At 36.1% G+C, this 20,688-nt stretch overlaps 1 protein-coding gene and 1 long non-coding RNA gene across 12 annotated transcripts in view; one reads left to right on the top strand and one right to left on the bottom strand.

Moving 5' to 3' along the window:
* The first annotated feature begins 464 nt into the window (after nucleotides 1-464).
* Nucleotides 465-17,507, top strand: LOC126640348 (uncharacterized). 2 transcript variants are annotated; one of them, XR_007629003.1, is made up of 5 exons: nucleotides 465-741; nucleotides 6,441-6,674; nucleotides 9,546-9,706; nucleotides 10,052-10,193; nucleotides 17,404-17,507. It is a non-coding gene; the product is annotated as an uncharacterized LOC126640348 (long non-coding RNA). The 2 variants fall into 2 exon arrangements; XR_007629005.1 differs by lacking the exon at nucleotides 6,441-6,674.
* The window catches only part of FAM184A (family with sequence similarity 184 member A), a 76,002-nt gene continuing 56,737 nt past the window's right edge, over nucleotides 1,424-20,688 (bottom strand). The window contains exons 10-19 of one of the 10 annotated variants that reach the window (XM_050316070.1): nucleotides 20,602-20,643; nucleotides 17,364-17,576; nucleotides 16,128-16,281; nucleotides 15,576-15,703; nucleotides 13,168-13,352; nucleotides 12,518-12,664; nucleotides 9,420-9,537; nucleotides 8,617-8,721; nucleotides 4,924-5,126; nucleotides 1,424-3,189 (exon numbers count right to left, since the gene is read on the bottom strand). In XM_050316070.1, coding sequence (XP_050172027.1) covers nucleotides 3,108-3,189; nucleotides 4,924-5,126; nucleotides 8,617-8,721; nucleotides 9,420-9,537; nucleotides 12,518-12,664; nucleotides 13,168-13,352; nucleotides 15,576-15,703; nucleotides 16,128-16,281; nucleotides 17,364-17,576; nucleotides 20,602-20,643 — 1,377 coding nt within the window. In that variant the 3' untranslated portion in view covers nucleotides 1,424-3,107. Of the gene's footprint in view, nucleotides 3,190-4,923; nucleotides 5,127-8,616; nucleotides 8,722-9,419; nucleotides 9,538-12,512; nucleotides 12,665-13,167; nucleotides 13,353-15,575; nucleotides 15,704-16,127; nucleotides 16,282-17,363; nucleotides 17,577-20,601; nucleotides 20,644-20,688 lie in introns of those variants that run through there. The other 9 variants (XM_050316076.1, XM_050316072.1, XM_050316071.1 and 6 more) reach the window with 9 other exon arrangements.

Genomic DNA, 20,688 nt, shown 5'->3' with positions numbered 1-20,688 from the left:
CACCGGCGGGAGGAGCGGTGCCGTCCCCGCCCCCTCCGCGCCGCTCCGCGGGCGGGCCCGGGGGCGCTTCCCTCGGGTGCCTCAGCGGCCGGGGCCCTCCCGGGAGCAGGTGAAGGGCGGCGGGCCCCGGCTCCACGCCAGTCAGCGCTCCGTGGGCTCGGGGCACACTGCAGCTGCTGGGCCTCTCGGGAACAACAGATCCACCTACGGGTTCTCCTTCCAGTAGAGCCGCACTTTGTTGTTTGCCTAAACGTCTCTGTTCCCTCGCTGCAAAGAGGCGCTGCTCGTGTGTTTTGCAGGCACAACGAAGTCTAAGTTTGGCTTCTATAAAGCGAACTGCACAACAAACCAGGCATTTCTCCCTTCCTCGAAGTCTGAGGAGTTTAGGGATTATATTTTTAATATAACCAGAAAACAGAGTTTGCTGGAGGCTATAAAGCTTTCGCTTTTGCCCAGAGTTAACAGTATGTTTTGAAAATTTCGTACCTGCACGTTCTTCCCTCCTGCCCCTCCCTGCCCCCTTCCTCCCCTGTGTATAGTAACACGGTGACGTGCTTTAACTATTTGAAATATTTTGTCTATTAACTGATTCTATTTCAAAACTGTGTTCCAGACATAAGGAGTGAAACTGGTTCCCAGTTTCTCCAGCAGTATGCCTATTTCCTACAGTGACTTTGCAGCACATGTGCACACTTCTAGCAAGTGCTTGCATGTTTGAGTTCTGTCCTCATTGGGTTCAGTGTAAGTAGACTGTCTTCTGAATTACTGCACGTATTTTCTTTGTACCTCTGACAATGTATTTGGGGATCATTCTTGTACATCCATTCAAGTCTTGCAACATCACAGGGTATAACTTAATCTCTCTGTAACTTCAAAGTGTTGAAGAATCCTAAAACTTCTCCATCGAGTTCCTCAGTCCCAGGACCTCCCATTGTTGGCCTGTATTAATAGTGAATTATTGATAGGCAATCAAAACCAAAAATCATTGCTCAGGTAGAACACTTCTGGGTTTAAGATTTTAAAATATCACCAACATATGCTCTCTAATGAATGTAAGCAATTTGTATTTTAATACAAATTTTTAGGGTTGGTGGAGAGGAAAATCAACACTTTTCAACCAACCAACCAACCACATCAACTTTTGGTTTGAAGAGACTGATTTGGCAGTGGTACAGCTGCTGACTGTGGCAGACACGGTAACTGAGTCCTTCTTAACTTTCTTCTCCCTTCCCAAAGACAGGTGCCTACTATTAAAAAAATGATGGGCACACCTTTTACTGAATAGGTAAATGTAGATATTATCATCTTTGTGTTAGTGTTTCAGTTATTCATTCCATATGTAAAAATACACAAATGAAGTGGAGGATAGGAGAAAAAGGCTGATCCCTTGCAAAGCATGCAAGAAAAAATACACAACACTCACTTCAGAACATTATAACAAAATGATCTAGTGAATTTTATTTTGGGTAACAGCCAAGAAATCTGACATTTTGCCCAATATGGCTTTCTTCTAAAAATAAAAAGTTGCATATACCTACAGTTGAGTCCACCAGCTACCGAAAATCTGCTGTATACATCTTTAATCCATGGCAGCATCACCAGAATACAGCTTTCAGTGGTGTTTTCAAGCTGAATTATAAGATAGAAGTTTTTAAATGTGCATTTAGAAGATCTGTATATTGTTTATATGAAAACATACAAATTTTTCATTTATACATATACTACATATAAAACTCATTTTAATTAGCAAGTATCTTCATCTGGGTATTTATCTTTGTGCATATAGCAAAAAAAGGATGTAGTTAGGGCTTCAGATGAAATATTAAAGTTCAAGACCTTTGTATATGCGAACTAGAGCCTTATTCAAATAAATCAAACATTTTTTTTCTTGCTTTTAAAAGATAAGAGATTCAGCTTAAAAATACATTCATAAAACAAAGACAATGTTCTCCCTGAGACTACCAGTGTGAGTTACTTTGTGGTAATCTTTGAATGAAAAAATATAAAAAAGACAATAAGCTCTGGTTCTCTATATGCTACAACAAATTTCTCGAGCAACACTGACATCATAAAAGGTACAGATTGGGGAATCATGCTCACTAGCTGAAAAAGCATCTTCATATATCAGTTTAAGAAGAAGAAAAGAAATTAATATAGACAAGGGAAGGTAACTAATTTTTAAGGAAACATCTGTATCTGTAGTATGAATAAATGGCAAAAAGTTGGGTGGTTGCTTTTGTTTGTTTGTTTGGGGCTTTCCTTTTTTTATTTCAGACGTGAATTTTATCCAAAGCAGGACTTTATGCTCAAAATGTAGACTCTTGATTTATGCAGAGATACTTAGCAGAATTTTCTAAATATATCAAGTATTTGTTTTTGTTAATATTCACAAAAGAAATATAGAACCTGTGGAACAGTTTCTGTTTAAATTCAGTGATAAAATGTTTGATTATAATGAGATGGCAAAGCCTCATGAGCAATAAGTGAGGAGTCATCCCCCAACCCCAGTGAACAGCTCCTGGTTTGTGGCTTTTTTCATCCTCTATCAGAATGACTCTGCTTTGAAGGCCAGAAGCTATGCTAGTTTTATTTAGCATTCTTCCTTTTAAGTGTTAGAGACAGTTTTTAAACTGCTACAAAGTAAGGGAACTGGGATGCATTAAACACATCCTGCTCAAATTGGAGAGAGTGCAAGATATATACCTTTTCCTTTGACAATTTAAGATGTATTTATATTAACCATGCAATTACGTTATTGAAGGGGAAAAGCCTTACCTGAAATCAAAGAAAGCACTTATAGGAAAAAGGGGGAAAGCATTGTTTGTTCTACCAAAATTTATTATGTAGTAATTACAAAGTTTAAAGACTCTTTCTTCCATTTTAAATAAAAATAATAGGTATAATTACACATATTGTATAGTACCATGTCAAGTGATTTCAACAAATATAACATGAAATACAGTGCAGTTTCAAATCAGAAAGACAAATACTTTCTCATTCACAGTGTTTGACAAATTACAGGAAAGCTTGTTCACATGAGGGTTTACTTAAGGTCATGCTCTTATAAACAGTCCACATCACGCTGTGCCACAAAAACAAATCATCTCTCAGAACGTGAAGTATCGGGCAAACCACTCCTGGCGTTGCGGATCTGGTGAAGCCACTGGTGAGGCATCAGTCGGAGGAGGGCTAAATTCACAGAAAGAAAAAAAAAAAAAACAATTATCTCACAACTACACAAAAAGTACAACTATTAGGAGAAAAGAAAGAATCATAGAGAATATTCAGTAAGGAACACGGTTTGGTTTTCCGTGGATTAATTATCAGTGTGCCCCAGGACATGATTTAATGTCTCCCTATAGAATCTGTGATCATCCACTCCATTGGAGAGCATCAGCAGCACAGACAAGTCAGTTCAGAAGCCACATTAGAGACTGGGCAAATAATATCTTGTGAAACATAATTTAGAATCTCATAAATAGCTGTAGGTTTCCAGGAAGAATAAAAAGAGTTTTCTTGGAAAAGCGTGACGGTAGAAGGTCCTCTTTTAGCATCCTTTTCCCGTGGTAAAGTTAATTTTGAAAAATATGATGCGAGCATCATATTTGTAGACATGTGCTCACAAAGACTGGCTGGTAACTGAACAGAAATACAAACTATTTTAATAGTTAACACCAATCATGAATATCACTTGCATTGTTGCTCATGCACACAATTAGAATATGCTAATACACTAGGAAAAAAGAAACTACTGTGCTACAAACAGGATTTGGTTTCTCTTTTAACATTCTCACAAACTGAGCAGGAGAGAATAATTTATACAATTTTACACAATTATCTTCCTTTATCAATAGAAATTGGTAATGAAACTAACCTTGATTACTGGATAATACAGGGCAAAAACCAATTTGGAGTGAAAACTCCAGCACCACGGTCCACGGGGTCATGCACATGCATGTTATAGATATCTGAGCACACTCATGCACATCACATGCACAGGAAAAAAATTAGCAACAGTACTTTTTTTTCTTTTTTAAATTGTTTTCTTGAAAAATATTGTTTTATCTATTTTGGATTCTATCATTTATTTCCCTTTATAATTAGCAGTTGTTAGGTATGTGATTTTTTGCATTAAACCAAAGGAGAGAGCAAACAACCAACAGTGGAACCACTAATTAGACATCATTTAAAGTTGTCAACTTAGAGGTAAGAGATCAGCACCTACTAAATACTGAGTACAGCACTTCAGTGCCTTTAATATGTGGGCTCATCAAGCTAAAAGATTAAAACCCTCCCTCTAAAATGCCATTTTTAAGTTATTCAATTCAGTAGATTATTTTGTGAAAGAATTATTTGAGACTTTAATGCTGGTTTTGATTACTGGAAGTTCAGCATTAAGCACCTAAGCCTGCACATTTCCTGTTGCTGTAGGAAGGTTATTCCTATGAAACAATTTGATACAGGTGAGGAAAAGGGAAACACAAAACATTCACGGAGCACAGAAAATAATTTTCTTACATAAAAACCATTATCACATAATACTGAATAAAGGAAATTCCGTGCTCGTATCAATTCCTAAATGAAAATCAGTAAATAACACGAACATTTAAAACAATTGTTCATATATGTAAACAATTGGAAGCACATGAATTCTGTTAGGGTATTTATAAAGGTTTTCAAAGTTCAAGGCTTAGGAAAAAGTGAGAGAATACTTCACATTTCAACAAGGTCTGCAATAAAAAGGAATACTATAAAGAGGTTATAAATACAATGTAAAAATTAAAAATGCCGTAAGAGTACTTGTACCTCTGAAAGGCTGATAAAGCAAGTGGGATTCAGCTCAAAAGGAATGCAAAATTTTCCTGAGTTAAGCAAAAAAAAAAAAAAAAAAGAAAAAAAAAAGATTGGTGAGGCAGTGCTCACCTCAAAAACGTCTTGGGCTCTTTGGGTGGCATTGGCTGTGGTAGTGGTTTGCTGCTGTTGAACTCAATATCGTGGATGGGTGAGTTAGGAATGGGGTCCAGGCGATTAGGATGTCCATTGCCCACCACTCCGCTAGATTCCAGAGCACTTAGATTGGGGACACTCACAAACCTGTTTGTTGATTTATCGTTCTTCTTCTTTTGCTGCATTAAAAATAACAAACGTAAGGAAGGCTTCTTGCACCTGGACAGACGAGGACATTGGCAAACTTAAAAAGTTTTACTGATGGCTGGTTTGGAGGTTTTTTGAAGGAGAGGAATTGTGACAGATTGGGCCCTTTTTCCAACTGTAGTTATTCTGTTTGCTTTGACCAGACCCAAACACCACAGATTTTCACAGAAAAATCAAATTTCTGATCAAGATGATTAAGTTATTGCAACTTAGCGTAATAATCAATGAATACGTCACAGGAGGTCTTTCAGTGTAACATTTTGCCCTATTTAAACATTGGACATTGACAATCTCGTGGAAAACTTCCTTTCAGTCTGCTAAACCTTTCATGTTTACTCAAAACTTTTCTTGATACTTGCAGACCTTTCTCAGCAATCAACACCCTCACAGTCAGCAGGCATTACAGCGATACGACTGAAGATACAAATATTACTGTACAGGAGTTCAGTTTCTTGCATAAGGAAAAGGCCAGGCTTTGATGCCATTAGAGCTGCCACTTCTGGACACCAGATGGCACAATTGAACAGTTTTTCTATTTGTAATACTCTCTGAACTTCTCCTGATAGCATTTCAAGGGACTCAAAATACTGAAGAAATTTATTTTTATATCACTATTCTACATTCCATAACACATCATACGAAGAAGTCACTATTTAACCTCTCCATAGATACTCTAATGTAGAAGGATGCTTCAAATAATTCCACAGCTTTGTTTTTTTTTTAAATGGCTGTGACAAGAAACCTTGTGTATTTTCTGACTTGTATCAAATATTCCATGTCCACAATAAAATATTAATATTAAAAGCATCTTATTTCTAAAAATAAGATTTTTAACATGCCCAGAGCAATGAAAAAATACTTTGCTCATAAATATAATGAATTATGTATTATTTGAATATATAATAAATAATTTCCTTCAATTACTTACATGCAACCCTAAAAAGGCAGCTAGGAGAAGAACCCTTAAGGGCTTGTGAACTACACAAATTTGAATAAAAGTGAAAGACAAGTGCATTTTCCAGCAGAATTCCACTTGAAACAGGAGAGCTGCTCTATTCAGGGGTGGGCACAAGTTCAAATAGAGACAGACAGAGAGTCCTATTGATTGTTTGCACTTTCTTCTCTTTAGCTCTCAGCTGGCTTTGATTTCAGTGCCCGGCCTCTCCAGGCTGGCAGATGCAAATGCTATTAATTGTAGCCATACTGGTGGATGTGTTTGTCAAAGTATAATTAAAAACCCCCAACAATTTAACCAAATGGCTATAATAGAAAAATTTCCTTTCTAGGCATCACAATGAAAGATCATCAGCCACAAAGGATTAAACTAAGATTGTCCCGTACACTTCTGCTTTAGTAGCTGAAGAAGCAAGAAATATTATGATGGAAGAAATAGTTTGGTAAAAGTAACCAACTGCGTGTAAAATACACTTGCAAGGCAAGACACATTGCAATTAAAACTGTGTATTAAACAAACTATAGTAAAATCTGTGTGCTCCACACATGGCCCATTTCTGGAAAATGTAAGTTATCCACGTAAGTGCTTAGAAAAATACTGCAATTTATATAACATTCTCTATAAAATAATCTGTGCTTCTGAAGTGGTGAAATCCAGAAAGAGAAAATTGTGTGTATTGTTTCCATGAAATTCATGCAAAGTATTAAGAAACTTCAGATGTAACAATATAATACTAAACAGATCCATTGCATAAATTAGAGAAGCTGTAATACATACTGCAATGGCTGTAATTTTGCATTAATATGCAAAATCTGTAGTAAATCATAAATTCTGTCTTTCTTTTTAAAAAGGAAAGGAGAATGAGATTTTCAGTTTCTCTGTAATTCATTCTCCAATAACACAGCACATGCTTTGACAAAATAAAGTAACATAGTCCACAATTCATGAAATGAGAGGTCAGAATGTTCTGGCATACAAGACACTTTTAAAGTCTAAACACTTTTGAGTGATAGGAGAATATTATAAAAATACATGAATTATCACTATGGAAATCTGATGTTAAAGTACTTTTGCCAAACACTTCAGATTTCACACAAAACAAGCTTTTATACTAGATGGTTACATTTCACATCTTTATAAATGAATGGTTCAGACAAACTTTCAAAATTTTCAAACAACCTTTATCACATAAAACTAAACATTCAAATTGTATCTGGATGTCCTGGTATTGTCTCTACTGGGCCCAGTCTAAGTTTTTTTATGCAGTTTGCATAAAAATTAGGCATCCACAGATAAGCTTGTGAGAGCTGCTGGACTCCTGAAAATCATAGGGGAATATTGACATTTTGCTGCTGAGCTTGTGCAGAAGTGTGAGATACTTGATCTGATGTGAAACTGCAATAAAGCTTGGCTAAATAACAGAGCCTGATCCCAAATAGTGGAGCCAGACCTTCTTTTAAATAATGGGAGCCTGAACCTTGATCACTGAAGCACTCAGGCATCTCAGCTACTCATGTTGTGCCCCTTGGCTTAGCCTCTGTTTCAGAACTGTCCTGAGTTGTTCTGCCTCTAGAGCTGGCACAAATCTATTCCCCTTCCATGCAGGTGGAATCACCTATGGGTTATCACAAGGGGGAAGGAAATGTCAGAGGATTCATTCTTATTCCTGAAGTGGTGAAAAGAAATAGAATTAAGGTACCCTACTACAGCCTATTCACACTCCTCATGACAGAATGGTGCTGGTATTGAAGTGACAGGAAGGCTACTATGCCTGCATGTACAGTAGCCTTCCCTGGCTATTCAGCAGGATGGAGAGAACTGGTAAAGGTGGCTACTGAAGTGCTTTGACTTGTATAGGTTGTGACAATAACTGAGAAGGCCAGAGACTGACTTCTGTCTCCTGCTGCCTCCACCGTCCATAATACCTGGTTTGTCACTCCAATGCTCCAGTCTTACTCTACAGCTTTCCACATTCAAACATCCTATGCCTTTCTCATACTCTCCCCATTCAACTTTTTACCCTTATTCCCTTCCTTTTAGTGTCACCTCTCCCTCTGTATTTCTAACGCCCTTCCATCCTGAGCACTTTCCCAAAATTGCTAAGTGCCTTTGCACTTTCCAAAATAACCACGAAAAAATCACAAAACTAAAACCAGTTAGGGGTGTCACTGCTTTCCATTGTATGCTATAGTTCTGCCCTCCGTTGCCTTTCTGTCACTTTTCTATTTTGATTTTGCAGTTTTGTGAGAAGGAACAGTGTTTTATGCCACACATGTCAAGCAAACCAGGGCAACAGCATCAGTGGATCTCTCAACAACACAAAAGTAACAAACCTACACAAAATAAGTAGAGACAAATGGAAAACTATGTTCCTTGTTTTGAACATGTCTTTTAAGAGTGATTTATGTACAGATGCAGGCACACACACAAACACATATATTTCTTCCTTTTACTATATCTTTAGATTTCTTTTTCTTTACTTTAGCAATGAAGTCCATGGAACATACCTTCACCAATGGATTAATAACACCAACATTAGGGCTTGCATTAAACATTTTGTTGTAGTTAGTCTCCCTGTCAACTAGTTCCAGCTGATAGAACTTTTTGTCCTCCTAAAAAGAACAACAAATAGAAACTTCTTTTTATGCATTTTCAATCAGTTAGTGGCCAAATCTGCCTATAAAATGTTCTCAAATAAATTTATGCTTACATTTTAAAATAAACTGGCAATTCTAAAAATTGCATTTCGTGTTTTATATATTATTATATGTCATAATCTAAATAATTTCTATTTCTGTAGTTCTACGGTCCTGAGAGGGAGCATAGCTTCATGGATTATGTGCCAGGAAAGACTCAGAATAGTTAACTTGTGATCTTTAATTAATTTTAATTTCCTCATTCCTTCTTGCTTCTTAATGAGGATCTAATCAGACTAACCCGAGTCATGGTGCTGTGCTCTGAATTTGGGAAGCTCAGCGGATCAGGATATTGGTCTTAAAAAATCTCACAGAAGAGACTATTTCACATATGGCTTACATGGCTGGCTTATTCCAGGACTGGAGACAGGAGACATCTGATCAAGGACACACCAAAATATTTCTGTAATAATGTATCATGCGTGATTGTGGAAAACACTTTGTATCTTATTAGCTTTACTATCACGAGTAACTGGAACCACAGGAATAATGTGTTAAATAATATGAATAACATGCTAGCAGGATTGGTTCTTTAAATACATTTCAAACACTTTGAATTAGATTAACTTTTGTATCTGCCAAGATATTACACCAAGAGAGCATAGAAGTCTTACAATCAGTTTCTTTATGAGCTGGTCCCGCTCTGCAATTAGGTCTTTCAGTTCTGAGATAAGCTGCAAGTCTTCTGGTCTTGATTCTCTGTTTTTATATTTTTCTTCCATTTCTTCTAAACTTTATAGAAAAGAAGAATACCCTCTTTAGCCTGATCCAGTGTTAAATGACGAGTGAACAGTCACATTTTGATTAGTACAAAAGAGAGTTCAAGGAGTAAAAACAGAAGATGACTTTCCTGTTATCCTGAAGGAAATTAGTTTCTACGTTCTCATTCAGCTTTAGATAGGTAAGAAACAAAACAAAACATAAAACCCCAATAACAATAACTTTCTCTTCAGCAACTAATAATCTGGGCAAAATTCTAAAAACTTAACATCCTTCCTGTGCATGCAGTACTATGTGTTTGAAAAAGGCCTCTTGGAAGTCAGCCCTGAAAATAAGGCATTCAAACCCACAATATGGACAGAAGAATTACAGAAGACAAAGCTAAAATTGATTCTTACGTAAAATTTAGGGACTACACAGCACTACATTTAATATTAATGTAAATTTAAAAAGATGACAATTCACTTTCCTAATGAGGAAAACCAACAGCATAATTTTCTTTTTTTTTTTTTTCTAATTTTAATAGAAGACTACTCTGAATAAAGATGTAAAGATGCATGCTTGTGATAATGGAGAAACTGGATAGACAGAAAAAGCTGGCAGCATCTTCCTCAGTTCACATGGAACATACTGGAACAAAGATATCCAAGAACACTGAAGACTAACAGGTAACTAACTCCTCCCCACAAAAGCAACTTAGTACCATTAGAGATGAAATAAAGGAACGAGCTGCAAAACAAAAGCAATAACACTTGGATATTAGGATATCTAGATTAAGAGAAATGTAACAACTGATAAACATTTGAAAAAAAAAAAAAAGAAGAAATTTGAAATGCTTGGTAGGAAAGCATTAAAGGAGAAAAGTGAAATAAGCCAACTGAGAGAAGAATTGTACAAATAACTGCATAAATGTCGTTTTTTCTTAAAGAACAAGTTTTGAAGACAGGACAATTTCAAATGACTGTGTCTCTTTTAAACAAATGTTCATGATGTTAAACATTGTTTCAAAGGAAACTACTAAAATACTTGTCTCACAAATTCAGCCCTCGTGTAGATTAGAGAGCCAAGTTTCAGAACAGATTCAGGAAAGTTAACAAACTTAATGAAAGAAAGAAAAAAAATCCCAATAAAACGCTGAGAAAAATCTATGAATTTAAATTGTCTAACTCAAGTCAAACTTAGTTCCACAAGACTCTTGGAAGTAGATACGATTTCTCACTTTAGATAAATATTTTCTCTTCAAAAGCAACTATATGATTCTTTGCTTTGATTTGCAGCTGAAAAAGCAGCTAATATTAAATTGTACCGATAACCTTCAAATAACCTGTACATACTCTGATGAGATTATATAATGTATTTACATAAAACAATATGAATGAGAACAACATGACTGTTTTTACTTGCAGAGAAGGCATCTGACTCAGCAGAACAGAAATAGCCACAGCTGGCTTAATTTTTGTGTATACAGATCTCCAGAGTGCAGTACATAGTTACACATAGCTGTCATTTAATTTGCAGATACTTCAAAGAACTGGGTTTATTTTTCTGCTTCAAATAGATAATTTGTAATTTAAGGACTCTAGTTGCACAGCCTGATTAATGACACCCACTTTCAATTATTTTAAGATACGTTCTCCATTTCACAAACGTTCATGAGGCCATGCTTTATGTGAGCTTGAACCTGGAAACAGTTACTTGAGAAACAGGTACATAAAACTCCTCCTCCTTTTTTAAAAAAAAAAATTTAGTTTTATTTTATTTTATTTATTTGTTTGCTTTTTTACGTAGTTTCCTCTTTACACAGCTTCTTGCTTCAGTGTAAATAGAGAGATAACACACTGGAAGCCAGGTCAGGGCATCCTGGATGATGCTTCTGACTTTAGGCCAGTGGCTGCTTCCTTGCAGCTCTGAGTTGAGCAAGAACCAGGAGTAAGGAGCCAGCCAATCCAGAAAATTTCTGGACACTGAAAAGCAAACAACTAAATGTGAAAAAAACCTCGGGTAGACAGTTCCAAAGGCTGCTCATAGGCCCCTTTCTCATACAAAATAAATGTAGCAAACAGGAAGTAGCTTACACCTAATTTACTGAATGGCAAGTTACCACATTTATCAGGGCATAAGAGTGTGCATGTGGATGATTACAAGGCAGTGAGAACTAGAATTTTATACCCATCTTTTGTGAGGACAATTTTTGAGCGCTCATTATCAAGAAAAAATTAGATGCATTTTGGCTTTATTGTTCATTTTTAACTGATATTTACTTAAAAAAGTTTACTGTCAGAAACTTAGAACCAGTTCTTTTCTCTGCCATAAATCCTTTGTGCTACAAATACAAATCCCTCAGTGACAAATTTGTGGCAGGAAGCCCTCAGTGCAGTATGAAACCTGATCCAGAAACTGTGACCAAATTGGTTACACATCACAGAGATACAGAATGAAGGTTGCAAAAGACAGGAAAACAGTGGTTGGACAACATACTAAGGTGAATTCTGCCCAGAGGTGGTCTAATCCAAGGTGGCATTTTGACTGTGAGAAACTAAGTATTCTGTTTATGTTATGCTCATATAATCCATTTCAGACACTAACTTTCCTTATCTTAGCAAAGCTGAAAATGTTTGCACTGCTCATGCTATAATCACACTTCTCAGTAGCAAATGCTGCCCTGTTTATAAACTTGTAGAAGAAGCTCTTGTGTTCTCAAAAAGAGATGTATTCAAGTTTGAGAAAAAAATATTTGAAGTAATGTTTTCTCTAGTTTTCTAGGAACTGCACAGATTTAATATCTTCTCCATGTGAAATTGTTGGTCTCAAACCCCTAACAATTTATCTCACTATAGACCCCTAAAGATTATAGAATTGTGTTCCCTAAAGAATACAAGATTGGGCCCCATACTTGATTATTTGTATATCTGCACCTCTGCATTATCTTCAGGAACTTATGGATACACTCAAATGCAGCTACATACATATTTTTTAATGCAACAAAACTTACGAAATTTGTAAAGCTGAATTAATTTCCTTGAGCAGCTCTTGGGTCTTATTAAAATCTGCCAGCATGCTTTGTTTCTCTCTGATGTGATCTGCTGTCAAGACATCCAGCTCTTTCTCATGTTTCTTGCTTAAATCTTGCTCATGCATCCTGTTTAATTTATTTTTTATTAAAAAAAGAGTTACTCTAAAATCAGACTTGTTTGTTCATCATGATTTTCTGCCATGCTTCTAATGGCTTTTACACAGTATCAGACAACACAGAAGGAATTACTCATTCATCAAAACCCACTACTTACTGTTCTCCAATCTTCTAGCTTATTTCATGGAAAATGCATCTCCTTTAATGCTTTTTTAAATAAACAAACATAATGATTTTGAAAAAAAACCCAAACAACCAAAATGTCAAAAACCAACACTTGATCAAACTGTTACTAAAATATGCCAAAATGTATCATTGAAATGCAACTTAAGTGTATGGTAATATTCACTAACTTTACTACTAACGGGCATAGCTTTTCCTAAAGAAGACTAAATGATATGTAACATCACTTGATTAAGAGGATAAACTAAGAATTGCACATGGTAAAATTTCTTAAGTAAAACAATAAGCAAAACAATACACATTTGAGTTTAGAGTGAAAAAATTCATACCTGATCTGTTGGTTGGATTCACTGTGTATTCTAAGAATTTCTTTCCCTTTAAACTCTAATTCCTTTGTCAATGCACTTATATTTTCATGAAGATGCAGAATCTCTTTGTCCAGTTCAGCTATATGATGGTCTCGGTGTCTCAGTTCATCTTGCAGATCTGATATTCGGCATAAAAATTCTTTCTCCTATGATATACAAGTAGCAGCATTTAAATATAAAAAAATATTTTAGATAGACTTGTGTCTCAGGAGCACAACACTTGCTTCTGTATTGTGAGCTGAGCAGAATTTTCCATTCAATATACAATTTTGTCAGTTTTAGATGCTGATACAAATTATAATTAAAATGAACGGGTTCTTTTTTATTGTGTACAAGTGCAAAGAAAGAAGAAATCAAAGTTATGTAACAAGCAATTTCCATCTGCCAAAAAAGTTAAAACCTGTCATTGTCATTGCCAGTTAAAATTTGTGCAGCTCATCACATTTTCCTTCTGCCCACACACACAACAAAAAAACCCAGGTATTGCTAAGAACCAGGGGCCTGGGCATTTAGCATTTTCTGCCTTGTCAGCACACACTCCATAGAAACTTTTTTTTTCCTTTACAGACCCATTCAATGGGAGAAAATTGCTCAAGATGTATGCCCTGCATGAGCAAACACTGACTCGGAAGTCTCTTATCTTACAAATATATACAAGGGTCATAAATTTTTTGCAGCAGAATATGTACTAAATAGTTTATGTAATATTTATATTGCTTTCAAAGTGTAATTCTTTTTGCATAAGAAACTATACAATAAAGTTAACATCTGGGAAATTCATCTGGAGCCCATTCAACTGGCTTTGGTAATGCGTCTCCTCAGTTAAGAAATGTCTGTAATGAAAACAATCTTCTTCAGAGTTTTCTATTTCCACCTATTCCACTTCTTACAGTTTCAGAATAATTAATGACCCTATAGTTTGTACAGAGAGAAAATCAGCAGATATTTCAAAGAAGTTTTAGGTATAATTGTGTTTTGTACCTTCCTGCCTCCAGGAAATACAAATATATCCCAACGAACAAATTTTATAGGGTGTCTTTAAGAACAGACCATTAAAAATAACTATCTACCTCCCTATATATAGACTACATTAAAGTTATATGAAAAAGCAGTGGAAAAGTTACATCCACATATTTAAATATTTCAAAAAGTAGACTACTCTGCATCTATTTCAACTCTGATCCTGTGAACTGATGAGCATTTTAACAGAAGAAAACACAATTACTTGCTTTGCCCTCAGTACAACTCAAGCTTGTGCTTAGCAGATCATTATACTGAGGCCAAAAGTACAGGGTATGTGGTTGGATCAAACACTGGCTCTTGTAATTTAAACTTTTTTTTCTGACATCTCCTTCAGGTGTCAGACTCTAGGCTTAAACAACACGGCTGAAAATATATCCTCCTAAATCCTGCATGACAGCATCACGTTTTTGGCTCTAGTGCTAACACTTTTAAATCAGCAAGGAGGAGATAAAGAAGGGCTCATCTCTGACTGCCTTCGTTTTTGTGTAAAGGCTATGTCCAACTAAGCCTGCTTACTCTGTTAATATATTTCTAAAACTACTCCTCCTCCCTGGTGTCGGACTACCAGTAAATCAATCTTGAAAAGCCTATTGAATAGGAAAATAAAGAGGTAGTTTTCTGGTCTTCTTACTTCCAGAAGTCTGGATTCCTCTCAGTAGCGATTAAACTTTGAATTTTTAGTTACCAGTGGAAAAACTAATTGTGTATAAAATGAAAATGAAAGATAAAAGTGAATTAATCGATTTGCTACTGAAAGCAAAGGTAGTCCATACTGGCTCTGGGATTTTGTTTTAGGGCTTTTTGGTGTGTGTTTATTTTTCTATGAAATAGTTGCAAGCTCTTACATCAGCTACTCTGTTTTCTTTATATGTTAATTAATCTTTTCTTATTTGGCTTCTGAAGAAAAGAGACTAAGATATCTCTTAAGTTTGAAACAATCATTTGGTTATAAGCAACCACTTCATTTGCCATATCACTTAGGCCTCAAAGAGAAACAGCTTTTTCCTTTTAAGTCCTGCTGGCAGTTGAGGATGAGTACAATTTTGCAAGAACAGGCACTTGCATCCCACAGCAAGCCAGAGTGCTCCCAGATGGCTGCACATTTCTGCGAGGAAACTGCCTTGATACCGGAGCCTTTAGTAGGCTTTGAATGAAGTCTGTAGAAGGAAGAAAAAGCTAACTAAGGAAGTTTAGGAAACTGGTAGGAATGCGTTAGCTGCTGGTGCCAGGTGACTTGGAAGGATTACAGGTTTGTTGTTTGTTCACAACAGTTCTCGCCTCCAGCTAAGAGAAAAACAGACACTGATCACGCCGTCTTACAGTCAGTCGCCAGCCGTGCCCCTTACCTGTCGCCTGCCGATTTCTATGCTTCTTTCGAGCTCCATTTTGGCAGCTACCAGTTCTTGTTGATGGTTGTGCCTCAGCTGGTCAATTGCTGCTGCATGTTGGTGATTGAGCTCTGAGCGCAAGGAAGCTGGTGACCGTGAACAAACAGAGAAGTTTACTTTGGAAACGTTTACATTAACAATACCAGTCCAGCTCCCTCTAGTATTGTGGCTGACCTAACACACTCTGTTTACATCAGCTAAGCAATTGTCCTGTCATTCTATTCCTGTTACTTTCTGAAATGTTACCCATCTGGAACCTACATCGCTTACTCCTTCCGAAAAGAACTACATAAGATAGGATAAGGGTAAGATAGTTTAAAAGTGAGCAGTTTGGACTTACCTGTTAAAGCTTATACTGATTTTAACAGGGACATTTAGGTCAACACTGAATGAATTTCAGATGCACTATGGTGTTATAACACATACACACATATATAGATGTGCGTCTATATTTGCATGAGTAGAAATAAAGTTTTTGGACCCATTTTCAAATTTGAAAATAGTATATACCTAACATAGCTTTTCCTTCATCCTCCAGCTCAAATCGTAGAGTCTGAAGTTCCTGTTCCATCTCCAATTTAAAGCCTTCCATGGCTTGTTTATGTGTTTCTTTCAGTGCATGAAGTTCTTCTGAATGCTTCTGTTGTAAACGTTCTTCTAATTCCTATGAAATCAAAATTGACAGAATTTATTCTATACAAACTTAAAAAATTTATAAAATATTACACAACAAACAACTGAAAATAAACAACAGGCATTGCCATACTCTAGAAATTATTTTAAATGCACTAATTTAACTCATATTTTCTTGTCCTACTACTACATTTCTCTTTTCAGTGGCTCATGGTTATCAAGATGACCTGGACACAAAAGCCCTGTTCTGCTCACAGCTGGAAAAGATTAAAAAAACAATCTATGAATATATGTATAATAACAAGCACTGTAGTGAAGTGCAGATCCATAGATGGGGTTAGTGTGCACACAATACATATTTGGAGATTTTTGCCCCCTAAGGACACCCATGTTTACTCCCTGTTGAATTGTATGAAGCATAATGTTCCTGGTGCACACCTTCTGGTTTGATTTTGAACAAAAGCAATCCACCTTGCATGCTCCAAGACCAGTCTGTGATGTGAACCAAAATACACTAAGGGTGGACAATGGGAAAACTGACAGCAAAAGTGCACTCTAGAGCCGAACTTAAAAAAACTTAAGATGACCTCCCCATTAAGTACTATTCACTGCCAACTTTAAATTTTAAAGATGCTTTAGTCAAGGTTTTAAAAAAATATCTTAAGTGAGACATGAAAATTATCTTGCAAGTCACAGAACATAACTTATCCAATTTTTAACATAATGCAAATATAAAATACATTGAAAAGCAGTCAATTGACAGAAAATACATGCAAAATTAAGTAACTGTAATGGAAAATTCTTAGAATATAGTATGAAGGGTAACAATATCAAACTACCATAAAGAAATACATGTGTTGATAATAATTTCACATATACATAAATCCACACTTACATACATGCATATAAAGCAAGACATGAAACAATGCCAGTGTTAGAGATGATTTTCAATATGCCTTGCTCAGATTTAACTGGATAGCAGTATAACTGTAGTACATCAGCTGGAAAGGAAATTTCGTAGTTATGCAGATACTTTACGAATGCCAACTGTGTACATAAAATGCTACAATGGCAGCATTCTCTGCAGAATTTGGAATAACAGTATGAACATGCCTTTTGTTCTTGCTCTTTTGTTTCTTCCATGTTTTGAAAGGCAAGGATATGGGCTTCCTGAAGGGACTTATGCCTTTGCTGATGCTCCTCTTCTAATTCCTGGATCTCCTGAGTCAGCCTCTGTCGCTCCTGACTGAACTGGGCTTGTAGCTGTTGCAAAGAGCTCTGAGACTGGGAAAGCTGCATCTCCAGATTCTGCTTCAGTAAGGAGATCTAATCCACAACAGAACAGCAAATATCTGTTAGTCATTAATACTAAAATCAGCTGTAAAGAAGACATTCAAAAGAAGAAAACATTTGAAATTTTAAAGCCATTGTTAGTTAAAAGACAGACAAGCAATGTCATCCATGTATGAATTTTTTGTTAATATTATATGTCAGAGATATAAAAATTACATTTTAATGGTTTTGTAAGGGTTATCACATTGGTCAGTTCATACTACAGCACTATCTGTAACACAGTTTTCATGGCCAAATTATCAAAAATTATTTCTAGGTTTTATATAAAAGATCAATAAAAATGACACTATCAAGGTCTGAAAGCAACCATCTGATTGTTAAACTATTCTTCAGGGCAACATCCATTCTCCAAGGATAATCTTGCACTTGGATAGTGGGGGACAGCCTGTGACATCTACATTGACGGATTTTTGTATCTTTTACCACAGATAGATCACAGAATATTCTGAGTTGGGAGGGACCCACAAGAATCCTCGAGTCAAAGTCTTAGGTGAACGGCCCATTAGGGAGATTGGACCCAGAACCTTGGTGTTATTAGCACCAGGCTCTAACCAACTAATCTCATATGTTATGGACCGATCTTAATGGTAGTTTTCTCATTTAGAAAGAAATGGCAGCATAACATTCTACATCACAAATAAAAAGTAACACTTTTTTGTTAGCTCAGTAAGACTATGAGAGTGATTTTATGCTTGTTTACAAGATCTAAGATCTACGCAATCTGAATCACAAATAACTCATTTTCTTAGAAATACCTGATTTTACAATTGATGTTTTTCAGCCAACAAGTATTACAGTACACTGTATTCCTTCGAAAAATCTAATTTTATTTTTATAATAATAATATACTTAGTTCTGCACATCAGATACCATCTTTTCAGACTGAAAGTACTAAACTTGTATTCCCTTTAGAGCTAAACACAAGAGAGATACCCTCCACTTTTGGAAACAAGATTTAACCAAAAGAGAACTTTGCTAGAGTGACTCAAAGGAAGGAAAATAAAATTGCCGTGTGACAAAGAACTTGAATCAGTAAGGATACTTTTCAAGCCTCAGAGCATTACATAATAGGGAATTATAACTTTAAGTCTGATAGTGTCATTTGATTCAGCATATCTTAAAGTTAATTATGACAAATTAATAACGACATTGCACATCAATTTGTTGCGTTAGAGAACATTAATACCCACCACTTAACGAAAAATTAATAGCAGCATACCAAGTACAACTTGCAGCATAAACATTGTTGTCAAACGTGGGTTCAGTTATTTTCAGAAGGACACAGCTGAAGCAGATTTGAAACAAAAAAGCTACACAAATAAAAATTAGCAGTAAAACAAGAAGAACAAAATAAAGCACTGAGGCGATGTTTTCATGGAATTATATACCGTAGTCTCCAAACCTACTTTCTAGTTGTAACAGGTCAAGGTAAGGCTCATAATTTTACACCAGAAGTTTACAATTTTTTTCCCCTTGTGTGTCACTTCCCATTTATCTACACTAAATTTAATCTGCCATTTTATTGCCAAGTCCCTTGGCTTTTTACAGCCATTCTATAATTCTTCAGTGCTTTTCCCACCCTGAATAAATTTTAATAAGCTGCAAAGTTTCCTACCTTATTTATCAACAACCTGCAAAAAGCATATGCTGCGCATCAGTTTAACTCCACTGATAATCTTTGTTCACTTTGGTAACACTCTATTTAATACCTATTTTTCGACTAGTTACTTATCTATACAAAACCTTCTCACCATTGTCCTGTCCTGTTCACCACGGCCACCAGGATGTACAAGTCTAGAGGAGCTCCTGCTCAGTCCTGCAGAACCTCAGGCCATTTAATCACCACACTCTTAACAAGCCTTTCATGATAATATTCAAATGGAGTCAACCATGGTAACTTAGCCAAATTTTTAAGATGACATGAAAAAATGTATTTTCGGCTTGAAGTTAAATCTGTCTCTCGTTTAAGTTCCTGCTCCAAACTCTGATAATTCTTAGTATATCATTTATAAACATTTTGAGCATGGACCAAAGGCAAAATAATTTTCTTTTAATTTCCTTCTTGTAAATGCAGAAAATATTTTAATTGAGATGACCAAGAGTAGTCTGACATCCAGCCAGGAAGACGTCTTAGAAGAGATCAGGAATACACAAGAGCAGTTCATACTTCCACCAGATTAAAGTGACTGCAAAACCACAACCTGAAATGAGGCAATGTCTGGAGATGTCTATTTGCATCAATAGACTACACAGAAAATAAAAGACAATGAGGATTAAATGATTCTAACAAGCAAGTCAGGTAAGTCTACCCTTTTAATAATTTTTTGTTGTTGTTGAAAAGTAAAAAAAATTTAAAATCTGAGTCTTTTTGGAAGACCACATAATTTTAAATATTAGTTTAATTATTCAGTATATACACTTATATCCTTAAGAGCAAATTTTTGAGAACATTAGTGCCTCCCTTTGCATGTCTTTGGACCACCCCTTCTATACACCTCTGTATTGAGGACTGAAAAGAAAACAGCTGTCAACACTACTCTCTGAACTTTTAAGACTTTTACCCACGGTTTTCAGTGCATTGAAAACAAGAGTGAGGATTTTAAAAACAAAACAGAAAGAAAGAATATTTTGGCTACAGTTAAGACTTGGCACTGCAAAACTGCAAATTATAATACAGCATCAATCTCATGCTTGGTAGAAAGCTCTTGCAATACACGTTAGCGCTGCCCACAAGCTTGCTTGCGTTAACAATGACATAAAAATGCCGCTTATGTTATGAGCACGCACACAGTGTTTGATGCCCGATGATACGTAGACAGTCACACAGACGAACGGATGCAGTACACAAGCTTTTCATAACTAGTGGCACACGTTCTCCTCTCAGATATTACCATGTTTCCCATTTCATGGGCTAAAGCTCCAAAGCAGTGTTACAGGATAGGCAGGTTGATTAGTGCAAGCATGCCCTGTTCACAAGCTGTAAGTGCAAATCACTTACATTGCTGATAGATTTATGCAAAGCTTCACCGAGACAGTGCCGCTATGAAGAAAAGATCACAGGAATAAAGGGAAACATTCAGAAATC

This window comes from Myiozetetes cayanensis, unplaced genomic scaffold (genome assembly GCF_022539395.1).
Source record: "Myiozetetes cayanensis isolate MyiCay16 unplaced genomic scaffold, myiCay2020 scf2-11, whole genome shotgun sequence".
NCBI lineage: Eukaryota > Metazoa > Chordata > Aves > Passeriformes > Tyrannidae > Myiozetetes > Myiozetetes cayanensis.
This window is presented reverse-complemented; position numbering and strand designations above follow the sequence as displayed.